The following is a 13988-nucleotide window of genomic DNA, read 5'->3' on the forward strand; positions in this document are numbered from 1 at the left end:
TTCTCAGAACTCCGCAAGTGGGAACTAGTGCTACAACATGTCCTTGGTTCTTGCCACTCATCTGGCCTTAATTGACATTATTTTTTTACTCTCAGCATTTCTTCACAGTAACCTCTCCTTTCTTAAGTCCGTTTTGGTTTTCTATATCTTTCATTTTCTTGCCTGTCTATTTTCCCCTGCCCACCTCTGTTACATGCAATGCACTTAACTTTTCACGCTTATTACCTCGTGTACAATATAAGCAGTAATCTCTATCTTGCATATTACCCTGTCTTCCACCTTCAAGCTCTCAGATTCTCAAATCTCGTCTAATGCAGGTCCCAACAGTCAGATCTCATCCCGTGTAGTAAGTCTCTCTGGACCCACGGTTCTGGGTGACCTTCCTGAAATCTACCCCTTTTCCTAGACCTCTCCAGTCATTTTCCTTCATCCCTCTTCCTTTCCCCTAAGCCCTTCTGCATGGAGAAGGAGCCACTGGCTCCAAAAGCTTTCCTAATTACAATCCCCTTTTAAGTGTGTGTGCTGCCGTCACTTGGTGAGTAGATCTTTTATCTATCCAATTAAATTATTTTGTCAGAAATTAATTGTTTTCATTGTTATGTAAGTTCCAAAGCTGTGGTATTTTGTGATGACTTCAGTAAACATCATTTGTTTTTGTCGGAAAAATCTGGCTAATGTGTTGTGTCGATGCATGGAGGCTTGTCCATATCTTAGTTGTTCTTTGATTTGTGGCCACCAAGAGTTGCATGTGAATATTATGATGTCTGGTTGTCCATATTTTCTTATGTGGGTTATGGCATCTTGAGTATATTTGTGTGTGTGTGTGTGTGTGTGTGTGTGTGTGTGTGTGTGTGTGTGTGTGTGTGTGTGTGTCGGTCTTCCTGTGTATGATAACAAGATCACCATTGTTCCAATGTTATCAATGTTTTTGTCATTTGGGATTGCATCTCGAAGGTGGATGTATTCTTCCGTGCTTAGTTTCTTCTGCTTCAGTCTTATGTAAAGCATACATTCCACTTCTATTTTTACATACATATCTACAAGGAATTGTTTTCATAAATGGCGAGTGTTGAGAATGTGATTGTATGATTCGTTATCTCTGACCTTTTTTGTTTGTTTTTATGCTCGTTTCAGGTTGTATTTGTTTTACATTAAAATTATATATGTCTTCTCTGTGCAAAAATATTAATGTATATTGGAGGGCATCATGTGAACAGTGTGTCTTTGCAATGCATTGTAGTCCTCCTCTTCTTCGTGTACCATTATGTCACAGTTTTTTTCATTGTCCACAACTATGATGGCGACTTTGTCTACCTTAGGTGCATTAAATTGACGTTAATGTTTTCCATGTCTTGTTTGTTTGGCTCGAGTTACAACTTTATAGTCATCAGAAATCATTCTGTCTAGTGCAGTTTTGAATATGTGAATCAGCTGATTGTATTCGTGTAAGATCCTCTGTACGTATTGGACTACTACTCCTCTCAATCCACTGATATTTTGTGCATTGTTGATAGTTATGTTTCTTTATTTCTGACAAAATATACTTTCAGAAATTTTTTGGTCTTCGGTGAGTAGTGGCAGTAATGATCCTATGTGTGCTAGATCTGTCCTAAAAACACAGTCAATTTCTTCTCTGTTAGTATTGATAGAAGTGACACTGATAGGAGTCATTTGGAAGCAGTCATTGTACACTTCCTTATTTTGAAGTACGTGATTTGATTGTGGTTAGCTGAAAACTCTCGTCTCTGACATGAAATGACATGCAGAATGCTAATGAGATCACCGCACTTTGGGAGCCAATAATTAAGTGTCATCGACAAATTAGTCGGCGGCAGACGCTGAATCCAGGCACACTCTTTCTTTGTGGTACATGGATACCCCTACAGAATCCTACAGATGAGAAAAATGAATGGAATTTTCGGTGAATTTTCGATGTCCTACAACTGCTGGCCTGGAGATGTTCTAAAGCCACAATGCTGAATGGGGGACGACATCCTACCTGTCTGAACCAGAAGAGGCTGGTCTGCTTAGACTTGTTCTCTGAACACTCGAACAAAGAAGACATCACTTGACTCGGACACGTCATGGAACTTGCCGTAGATACCTTGCCTCAGCCTTGTTCAAACCATTTTGTGGATGCTACTACACCCTGTTACCTACCAAATTGCCGCTGCCAGTGTGGGAGCACTGTGTACCACTTTCTGCAGACGGGCAAATTGTACAGTTCGAAAAACATACAGCAGTCATATAGCACTGACAGTTAAACCCTGCAAAAGTGGTCTACAGATCATGAAATAAGGAAACAACCACCATAGACACTTCCTCAATTACACTGCTCTGCCTGGTCATGTAATGTAAAAATTCCTGTGGAGGTGCTTCCACTGGTGGTAATCGAATTTTTCCTTTCATGAAACAGAATCCTGGTGTTTCTCTACAGAATTTCTTCGCAATGCAGCATTGGCAAATGTTATCCCGTTTTCTGATTATGTTTGTTATATGTTTTCATCAGTTAGTAGTGGAATACTCCATTTGTGGAGTACTCTACTTGTCCTTGCCCATGCTTCTCGTACGATGTTACTTTCATGGGTGGCTTGAGTTCGCAGTCTTTTATCATAAGAGTGTGTTACAGTTCTTGATTCTTCAACCCATTCATTTTGTTGTTCTTCAGTTTCTCTGCTTCTCATGGTGCTCATTCTCGTTCATAGGGAACTTAAACATGCTTCGCTCTCTTCCTTCACTGTTCCTTTTGTTTTCGCTTCGGAACTGGCAAGATCTCCTACTCTTTGGCATTTAGGTGCTGTCTAAAATATAAATCAGATCAAATTTTTATAAACAAATACACTTTACCCACTTTTCCCACTTTATTTTCACTTTATAGTCAGACACTGTATCACATTGACTACTCACACTTCACTGTTTTGTTTGTTTGTTTGTTTGTTTGTTTTTCTCACTCACTGCCCTACTTTTTCGGTTTTCCCTTTGTCACTCATAAGAAACTGAGGTTCAGACACACAACATGTCTTGTTTTATATACCGCTACTAATGGCAAAATCCAGAACATGCCAAAAGACTCAAATGGTCCCCAATGTTCCAGAACATTCCATGACATTAGAGTGTGTTTTGGAATGTTCTGTAATTATTTTGGATGTTTCTGAATGTTCTGAAATCTTTCCCAATGTTGCAGAACATACCATATCATTGTAGAACGCTCTGGAATCTTCTTGAATGTTCTGGAATGTTCTAGAAAATTCTAGAGGGCGAAACTTCCCAGCCCTTATTCTTCAAAAGCATGCCCTTCAGGGAAAAACAGGAACTTTCTTTGTGGATGGAGGCAAGAGTGTTACCACACCATTTAACTCCCTGGTTCTTACCGTGACTCGTTTCTGAGTTTTAGCGGTATGCACATTGTTCACTTACTTTCATAATATACACTACTGGCCATTAAAATTGCTACACCACGAATATGACGTGCTACAGACGTGAAATTTAACCGACAGGAAGAAGGTGCTGTGAAATGCAAATGATTAGCCACAAAGAACCAGCAGCTGACAATATTCCCTATTGTTCCCACCATACCTCAAAGTGTGTGTCTAAACCATTGCTGCAGGAAGCACGTAACTACATCTCAATCCTGTTTGAGCACGAGTATCATTTAAGGGTAAATGAAACTCATGCTCAAACAGGATTGAGATTTCCTGATACACTGAAGCATTTGATACAGTTTCGGCCTCGCTCAGTCAGTCGCATGACATTTGACTCGCAAAACACTAGTGCAAGGGATAAGTGAGAAACTATGAACTAGTTATTGCTCTGCTTAAAATTTGATGATTTTGTGAAACGCAGGGGGGCATAGCATTAAATTCCATCATTTTACAAACTCTTGCTTTATTTGAAAATGTTTGCAATAACAGTTCTCATACATGTATCGATACCATGCACAAACACTTCTGGTGCTATTAAGTAAAGGTAACATAGAAGAGCAAAAATGCTGACCTTCAAAAAACATTACCTGATCGCAAGTCAGTATTGTATTTGGTTATCAGATACTGTAATGATTTGCCAAGTGGGTTGCAAATGAGAAATCCAGTCACTGGTCATGTATTACAATACAAGGTAAATATAATTATCACCTTTTAATGAACTTTAGAACAAGATGGTGACATTCAGATGAAACAAGAAAGAAAATTAATCCAGAATGGAAAAAAAAAAATCATATAAAACGACTGTAATTGTTATCGCAAGAATAAATTACAGCAGCAAGACCCGTCACGGAGGTAGTACCAGTAGATGTCATTAGATTGTGGGACGAGCGAAACTTTGAGAATTTTTCTGAATTGCGGTTATTATCTTTTATTTACGTATTAGTTGGTGTTGTTACACATGACCTGCACCCTAGAAGATATTGCAGTCAGTGTGTCACAGTTGCTCAAACACAGCACTGCAGAAGAGCTGCAGGGGGAACAGTTGACACCAGCTTGGCTGAGAACTAGGACGAGTACCAGGAGGGAAATAGTGAGCAGGCAGGAAATTCTATTGTGTTACCAGCCATGGGAATCTATATTGCATACTTGAGCTTTTTATGAATATCTACAATGTTTAAACTGTACCTTTACTGAATCCATGTGAAGCAACTTTAAAATTGGTGTTATGAAGACAGTAAAAGCCTAGGTAGGTGCTGGTGGTGTAGTTATGTGCTTCCTGCAGCAATGGTTTAGACACTCACTTTGAGGTATGGTGGGAACAATAGGGAATATTGTCAGCTGCTGGTTCTTTGCGGCCAAAGAGAGAGCGGTGGGCAGACAATACGTTTGGAAGCAAGATTCATTGTAATGTTCTCACGTCAGTGTAGAACCGAAATCCAATATGTATTTGGCAAAAAACAGCTGCATTCTCAGGTTTCACCATAACCACAACTTCAGAAATCGCAATGTATTCAGAAGAAACAGCGAAGTATTTGTGACATCAAAGATATAAATTGCACAACTATGGTATTAGGATGATGGTACTGCAGACGACAGGCTTAGTAAGCACAAAAGTCAATGAAGAGAAAAGTTAATGTAAGCTGTTTCCTTTTGTTTATTTTCCTTTGTATTATCAAAATGAAGACAGTCAATAAATGACCTAGGTCTAAATTAGAAGTAATGATAATGTTTTAGACAAATGTCAGTAATACGAATTGTAATTTTGATTAGTCAGAATACGTTAAAAATAGATTTTTCTGTAGGAGGTCTTAAAAAAAGGGGTTTATCTCGTATTCAGGGTCATCTTACATTGATGTAAATACAGTATGTATACATGCAAACATAAAATAAACTTAAAAGTGTCATAGGCCACAGTTCATCATATATATGGCTCAATAGTTTATTATTGTGCCAGAATGAAATACCATATCATGCATAATAGGAAAAGGCACTTGAAAATAGCAGCATATAGTCAATATGCATCATACTGATTTACTTGTATCTTACTGAAACTACAGTATGGTGGCTGCAACAGGAAACTGTGTATATTTCTCAATAAAGTGTCTGGGTGCTTCTCCAGTTTGCCCCCTTAGGAGTTCCTCTGTATGGTTCGATTAAGATATTTACTTTTGGAAATGTGGGAGTATTTTTAGAAAAAGAAATCATACTTGTATTAATTATGTTGGTAATATTACTGCAAAATTGTATAGGGGACAGTGAAATTAAGAGAGACAGCTGGAAAAAGTGTGAACTACTATATCAAAAGTAGTTGGCCATAAGCGTTAAATGTATTATCTCACTGAGAACAAGACAGTAAATGCCTTCATGAAAAGTGTTGCGGTGTCTACAGAATCCAATTCGTGATGGAAATATACGAAACTGGTATAAGTGATCATGAGGAACTTGAAAGTTTAAATGCAGGACTGGAGCACATGTATAGCAACTACGGCTAAAATTTAAAAGAAGAGTCAGCCATAAACTGGATAGACTGTTGATAATGGGTGAGATCCTCCATGGTATACAGTCGCTGTAAAGAAACAGACCATGCATAGTAGGTAAAAAATAAAGCATTGGGCGAGAGAGAGAGAGAGAGAGAGAGAGAGAGATGCGGAATAAAATGTGTGTGATAGTTAAGACAGCAGTGTGTGAAGCCTTAAGTGACTACTGTAGCAGAATATTGTTGAGTGATTTCTCATGAAAACCAAAGAAATTGTGGTCATATGTAAAGGCTGTTAGTGGCACCAAAGATAGTGTAGTCACTCATGGATGAGACAGGAAATGAAACTGAGAATAGCAAAGCAAAGGCAGAAATGCTTCATTCTGCTTTCAAATGAATAAAAACCTAGGAGTGCTGCCCCTATTCAATTCTCATACCACTGAGAGACGGCAAAAATCATTAAAATTCAGCAAAGCTCCAGGACCCGATAGAACTCTTATCAGATTCTATATCCAATTTATGGATGAGTTAGCCCTTCTGTTAATTATAATCTATCATAGATGTCTTAATAAAAAAAAACTATATATCCAGTAGGTCGAAGAAAGCACAGGTCACACTTGTCAGCAAGAAATGTAACAGAAGTGATCCTCTAAACTACCATCCAGTATCTTCGATATCAATTTGTTGTAGAATCTTAGAACATATTCTCAGCTCAAATGTAATGAGGTATCTTGAACAGAAAGACCTCATCCATGCCATCCAATACAGACTTCGAAAACATTGGTCATGTGTAACCCAACTCGCACTCTCTCACATGATGTACTGAAATCCATGGATAAAGGCAGCCAGATAGACACAGTATTTCTCGATTTCCGAAAAGCATGTGTTTCATAATCACAGCCATCCTTATTATCAAAACTGTGATCATATTGGACGAAATATGTGACAGGATTTAGGATTTAATGGTAGGGAGAAAGAGCACGTTATCATGGATGGATAGTCATAGACAGCTGTAGAAATAACTTCGGGTGTACCGGAGGGAAGTGTGTTGGGTCCCTTGCTGGTCATGTCGTACATTTATGATCTTACAGACAATATTAATAGCAACCTCAGACTTTTCATGGATGTTGCACTTACCTACAACAAAGCACAGTCTGAATGAAGCTGTACAATTATTCTGTCAGACCTTGATAAGATTCCAGTGTGGTACAGTGATTGGCAACTTGCTTTAAATGTTCTGAAATGTAAAATAGTGTGCTTCACAGAATGAAAAATGGATAGTGAACAAATCCAGAGAAGGGCAGCACAAATGGTCGTAGATTTGTTTGATCTGTGGAAGTGTGTCACCGAGATGTTGAGAGAAGTGAACTGGCAGACTCTTGGAGATAGATGAAAACTATCATGAGACTTCATTCCATGTAGGCTTTCACGGCCGGCGTCTTCATCAATAAACACTTCCGGGCTAAGTTGCCGTGGTCGATCTGTAAAACTTCTTCTCCCTAACGTTTCGTTCTCAACTACGGAGAACATCTTCGAAGATGTTCTCCGTAGTTGAGGACGAAACGTTAGGGAGAAGAAGTTTTACAGATCGACCACGGCAACTTAGCCCGGAAGTGTTTATTGATATCATGAGACTGTCTACTAATGAAGTTTGAAGAACAGGCTTTAAATGATGACTATAAGAATATACTAAAAACTCCTACATACCACTTCCATAGCAAATGAAGTTACAGGTAGAATGCACAGAAGCATTTATACAATCATTTTTCCCTTGCTCCATGCATAAATGGAATGGGGAAAGAAACCCTAATAACTGGTACAATGGGATGTACCCTCTGCCATGCACTTAAGGGTGGTTCACAGAGTGTAAATGTAGAACCATGATTGTACGCAGTGGTATGCCTCTCCATTTGCTGCAAGTTGATGGCCACGAATGCTTTTCTTCAGGGCTCACAAGATATGGTAATCACATCGGAAGAGATCGGGACTGTATGGGGGATGAATAAGGGATAAGGGCTACCTGGGTTGTTTAGACTGCATAGCAGAAGTTTCGCTGGGAAGCCCTCACACATCCTCCATACAATCTCTGTCTCTCGCCACGTGGTTTCCGTATGTTTGGAGCCATGAAGGAAGACATTTGTCGTCCATTTGCTTCAGTCGAAGAGGTGCACGCCAATGAACAGTCGTGGTTCTGTGGGCAACCGCAGATATTTTTCCGTGGATGCATTGACTGTTTTGTCTCGCAGTGGGATAAATGTGTTAACTGTTATGGTGACTACTTTTGAAATAATCAGCAGTTTAGTTACTTTTCGCATTTTTCTAGTTTTCATTTGACTGCCCCTTTTATTCCTGAACTGAAGCTGTTGTTTTAGAAAGCCCTACTTTATTTTCAGAATTTGAATGTTTTGACTACCATCAGTGTCAAGTAACTATCCCTGGGTTTGCTGTTCAGCTGGTGACAGTAAGTCTGCGCGTGGGACTTACATTGCCTTTTTGCAAAACATCTTTGTTTTTGTTTCACTTGATTGTTTGACCTCAGACATTTTGTTTTAGCAATATGACCAGAAGAACATCAGGAGAAGAGTTTATGATGCTTTGAATGTCCTTATGGCTATGAACATCATCTCCAAAGAAAAAAAAGAAATACGATGGCTGGGTTTACCTACAAATTCGCTTCAAGAATGCCTTACTTTAGAAAAGGACAAACAGAAAAGAATTGAAAGAATAAAAGTTAAAACACAACAGTTGCAGGACCTTATTTTACAGGTAAGATTTAATCCTTAACTCATTGATCTCTACTTGGTATTTGTCGTGCAATATAAAATTGTTAGATTTTTTGGTAATAGTTTCACAGTATTGTCACGCTGCAACTATAGGAAAGTCCAAATCCCAAAGCAGGGTCGATAATGGAGTACAACACTCAGCACTGAAAGCATGTTTATTGAAACATCGTTGCTCAGCCAGAAGGGGGAGTGCTGTCAGTTATACAAATATCAACTGTTCCAAAATATACAAACGTAAGAAATTTTGAGAAACTTCCAGAAATGATAAATACTAAATAATTGCTGGTGGTCAGATTTGAACTGGCAACTAGCAGCACTACAGCCTGCGATGCTAACTGCTGTGTCACATTGTATGCACCACAGCTCACAGGATGGCCCCCTCTCCTTGCTGTTCCAAAAATCTTATTCAGCACCATGGATCTAGATATTATCAGTTTTCCTTTGTATTGAGTACTGGCCAATCCTCACATTGTGGTTGTAATGTCACATCCTCTTCACTGTAATGTGCATCAAAACATTCCTGTCAAAGCTTGGCAATCATTGAGCACACTCCAAGTTCCTTGAACAAGAAACACACATCACAAATCTACAACTGAGTACTGTAGCTGTGGTTGGTACAGGGGGTTTGTATATCATCTCTGCGCTTTTGTCTTTTTGATAATTGGTCGTAATTGTATGCTTTGTGTGTGTCAGTTGAGCGGCAAAGGGTACGATAAAGCCTAAAGTATTACAGTAACTTTACTAATAGTCTCACTTTCCATACAGGCGTACAAATACATACCAAGATTTTGCCAGCTGTGCTTGGCATTTTATAGCTTTCAGTGTTTCTCCTGAGTGCCCAGTGTCCATATAGGAACCAGTGGTCTTGCTGCTTCAGTCTTCACGTGTTTCGTAGATAGTCATCTATAGTATCATGTGGATGGACCAGGAACAGTGTAGCCATTGTCATTTTGGCCTCCTGACCATAAAGCAAAAAGAACTAGTGTCATCCTTCACTGTGTTGTACGCAAATGTCATGGGCAGCATTGTATACCATTCTTTCTGTTGGATATCGAAGTACATAAAGAGCCTATCTGCCTACATCTTATTGAAGCATTCTGGGAGGCCATTTGTCTTTGGGTAGTAGACAGTTGTCATCCTCTTGTTAACATATGTGAAATTATCTCTTGTACCGAGTCTCAAGTGGAAAACTTCTCCACAATCAGGGATCATCACATGAGGTGCTCCATTCCATGGTTCAAAATGATGTCTTCTATAATGAATGTTGCAATTGCCACATATTCGGCAGTTGGCACAGCTTTGGTGGCAGCATAGCAGGTGGAGGTAGACAGTGCAGACTATTATCCATCAGTTCTTGTTTGTCGACTTTGGGAACTTCCCGAAGCGGTAGATTCTAATTCTGTGGAATGGTGCTGCTGCAGACAGAGTTTGTATCAAATATTCTGGAGGTAAATGTGACATTGTTTCCATCAGTAGTGTTTCTTACAATGGATATCATATTGTGTAACAGATTGGAAAAGACATGGCCAGTGATATCTGCGTCTGATTGTCCCTAGTCTACACAAATCCCAAGTGACTGACCAGATGTTGGAGTGCCATGGAAATACATCAGGATAACTGGGTGCAAATGAGCTGCATAATCAGCAATAATTTCCACACCATTGGAATTCTGCTACAAATAAGTCACCTTTGTTGAATGATCAAGAAATTTTGGAAGCTCTTATACAGTATTCTATGTCTTAATTGAAATTTTTATAAGGTGGTTTCATCTTCTTCAATTTTCATATAGTTTTCAGCAGCAGTGACATCTACTGCAGTGATTACTCAGATTTCACCCATGCTGCTGTCTTCTCCCAAAGGATTCCTTGAAAGGTTGTTGATATCCTTGTGTTGGCATCAGTAGTTGTATACCACTGTGGTGTTTTACTCCTGAAATTTTAGTGTCCATCGTGCCAGTCGACCCGACAGACCCTTCACGCTAGTTGGCCAGCACAGAGAATGGTAGTCCTTCACAATTGTGAATGATTTGTCAAATACCACAACAATTTGTTAACACTTAGAAACCAGACACTTTGAAGAGTATTGGGTATAGGAAACTGGTCATTTGTGCCATTATTAAAAGCATCACTGGAACATGTGTAATTGATGTATCATCAAGACTAATATATAATAAAACAGGACTAGACTTCAGGATTTATTTTTCATATTTACTTTAGTTCTGTGATAGATTACTAATTTTAAAATGATGACAGAAAGTATAACTGTCCTCCCTAGAAAAAAAGGCTAGGTGAGTTACTGAACAATTCCTTCCTCTTCAACTTCTAAAATTTTTTTATCATTCAACAGACATGATGTATTTGTAACAGAATTACAGCAGAATGCAAGGCCTGAAGAATACATGCAAAAAAATTATGTCAGTGTGATCGTGGTAGCTCAGCATTCAGATCAGCTGTTATTCTTGCTAATGTTTCTATCGAACTAATTCCAGAAATTGACAACAGAAGGCAGCACCAGTCAAGTGGCGGTCCCTTGACACCCGTACATTGTTCTCATATGAAGTTAGTTTTAGTTTTTGAGTGATAGAAGGCTCACTCATAGAGCAATTTGCAGCATGACCTATACACGAGCTTTGTTTCCAAAGTGATAACGAGTCAAACAACTTCTAACAACCCTACCACAACAAAGGTCAGAATTTAATAACGATTGTGGTGTTGCTCACGCTGCTAAATACTGCATTTTCGGGCAACAACAGTCATATTATGTGGCAGGTGTCATTAGAGCACTGTTAATAGTCATTTCATGTAATAATGAAAAAACTAGGCACTCATCTTTTTGTGTTTCCCACGCTGGTCTCGTATTATCATGGCTCAATCGTTGAAAATCTAGGTGGTTATGATTCAAAGCTCGGATGCAAAGAGGCCTAGGTTTTATTCTGCTATATTCAAAAGTTTTGTAGATGCGCTTCACAAACCATTCTTCAAGATTACACTTTTGCAGGACAATGGTGATGTAAAAAAAGCAATCAGCACTCCGAATTTAAGTTACACTTCCTTTTAATTGCAATATCACGTAAACACAAAACATCACTTCACGATACAAAACATACTTGAAAACATCTTCCTCACAGTCACTGTTAAAGTTCACATTTTATAAGCTGGCTACGTTATGTTTCTTTCCAACATGACATCCAACACTTGACTTTTTTAAGGTCCGACCCTCTAACAAGTTAACAACCAACTAACTATTGCTTACGCGCCCAAAATTCAGAGTTACAAGTACGTCAAAGATCATAGTGACAAAAGAAAGAATACACGTAAGAATAATATCATTGCAATATAAACATATCGATGTATCACAAATGAAATCAAATCTGAATGTTGTCTCAGAAATATGTTAAGTAGTTAACAGAAATACAGTAGAATATTACTGGTATCGAGAGGTTCAGGTGAGGTGCCGTAATGGTTACGTAATTCAAGTACCATTACAGACTGCAAGCCAATCTTTCTTGGTTGTAGTCCACCTCAGGTGGGAAGAGTATTATGGAAGCATGAGCTATTACTTTTCCAGCAACTTTTGGATATGCACTAGAACTACCCGTATACAATAACCACTAGTGTCAATGTGAAGTTCTGTATCGGCGTTCTTTTCCTACAATGCTAGGACTGGAGATGATGATAGCACATACGCAAGGGCAAGAGAAGATCTTTCTTGTACCTCGTTCTAGGAAAATTTGGTCTCTCTCTTCAGTAGTTCTTCCAAGGAATGTGCCTTATACAGTAGTCCTTCATAAATCACAGGTAGTAAGAGCCCTTTCTGAGAACAACTCATGTCATAAATGTGCCAAGGAGTCAGAAAATTTGTTACTGCCCTTTTGTATCTCTGGATAGGGGTGAACTCTTATCGTAATGCACTAGGTGCCCCAAGATTTTTATTTAATCTGTGGCAGTGAGGCTCTTTTTTTTTTTTTTTTTTATTCAGGTGGGAAGCGTGCAGTCCGAACACACTTCAACACTGTTTGCATACCTGCCAACTTTCCCTGTTTAGGCGGGAAGCTACAGATTTTCTGTTATTCCCCCATTACCCGATTATTCCATTATTTCTACCAATTTTTCGGTAATTATTGTCAAACTAAGACATTTGTTGTGAAAACCCACTATTTCAGTTTGTTGGCCAATGATTGAAAGTCATTTGCTCATTAGTTGTGTTTAATCAGTATACACATTGAAGTTCATAGAAATCAGGAAATCACTTGCAACCTATATATTGGTTGTTATTTTTCCCCCGTCATATGCATTTTGTAGAATATTTTCATTGCTAAGTGTCGTGTTCTCTTTGGACTTGCGTGGTGTCATTGTGCTTAGGCAAAATCGCTTAGTATTCGACATTTTTGTAATTGGTATAAATTTTTAGACTGGATGGTAGTGAGTGTTACTTTGTTACCTGACTGTCTGAAAGGTTTTATAAATTTAGGCCAGATGGATGGTGAGAACCATGTACATATTGTAATGCTATTTCCCACCTGTGGAGTTCTGAGAAACTGGTGTCAGGAGGGAGAATCCAGGTGGGCACATGTGGTAAAACAGGAACCAAGGTCATGACTGTTATTTAGTTAGGCTGTTACAGTAGACAGAATATTGTTGTAATTGTAGAGAAACTTCTATCATCTTTGTTCATTGCTTCTACAGGCGAGTGCTTCATTTAAGGTGCTCTGCTTTGAGATATGATGGGGAGAGTTTCATTTCCTATCGTTGTTGGAAATCGCTAAAAGTCCCTTTTGAGCAAATCTCTAGTATCTGCTTTTTACCTCAAATGTTTGCTTCGCCTGTTTTCACTGGAGGGGTAAGCTGGAGCCAGAATTCTAATGTTAGTCACATCATGTTCTGAAAGCTGAAGTACAGCCTAATCTGAAATCGACCACTTTTCATTTTAACTCTCATGTAAAATCATTAACTGGGCTCTGAGATTGAGGGAAGCATTCAGAAAAAAATAACTCATTTATTTGTGGAAGCTGTTTATATGGAAAATGGTACAGGATGCACATAATAAAGACAGTGAAAGACAAATCTTAAAAGAATTCAATTGATAAGAGTTGTTTGCACCATATCTCCCTGCCCCCCTTGAATTCTAGTTATCATATCAATCGCCTTTAGCTGATAGCAACTGACTGAGCCTGAGTAAAATAGCTCATAACAATATCAGGTCCTTTCAGAACTACAGCATGAGAGTCTTCTCTTAGCTCATTCACAGTTGCCTGTGAAAGTAAGAATGTTATTACAAGATTGCCCTGAAGTCTTTTATTTGCTAAAA

The 13988-nt window shown here is 38.7% G+C and overlaps 1 protein-coding gene across 2 annotated transcripts in view; it reads left to right on the top strand.

Annotated features, from left to right (window-relative positions):
• The window catches only part of LOC126235799 (transcription factor Dp-1), a 197274-nt gene that overhangs the window by 107976 nt on the left and 75310 nt on the right, over nt 1–13988 (top strand). For both annotated transcript variants that reach the window (XM_049944619.1, XM_049944618.1), the window contains exon 7: nt 8452–8664. In XM_049944619.1, coding sequence (XP_049800576.1) covers nt 8452–8664 — 213 coding nt within the window. The remainder of the gene's footprint in view (nt 1–8451; nt 8665–13988) is intronic.

The sequence above is a fragment of the Schistocerca nitens genome, chromosome 2, assembly GCF_023898315.1.
Source record: "Schistocerca nitens isolate TAMUIC-IGC-003100 chromosome 2, iqSchNite1.1, whole genome shotgun sequence".
Classification (NCBI taxonomy): domain Eukaryota; kingdom Metazoa; phylum Arthropoda; class Insecta; order Orthoptera; family Acrididae; genus Schistocerca; species Schistocerca nitens.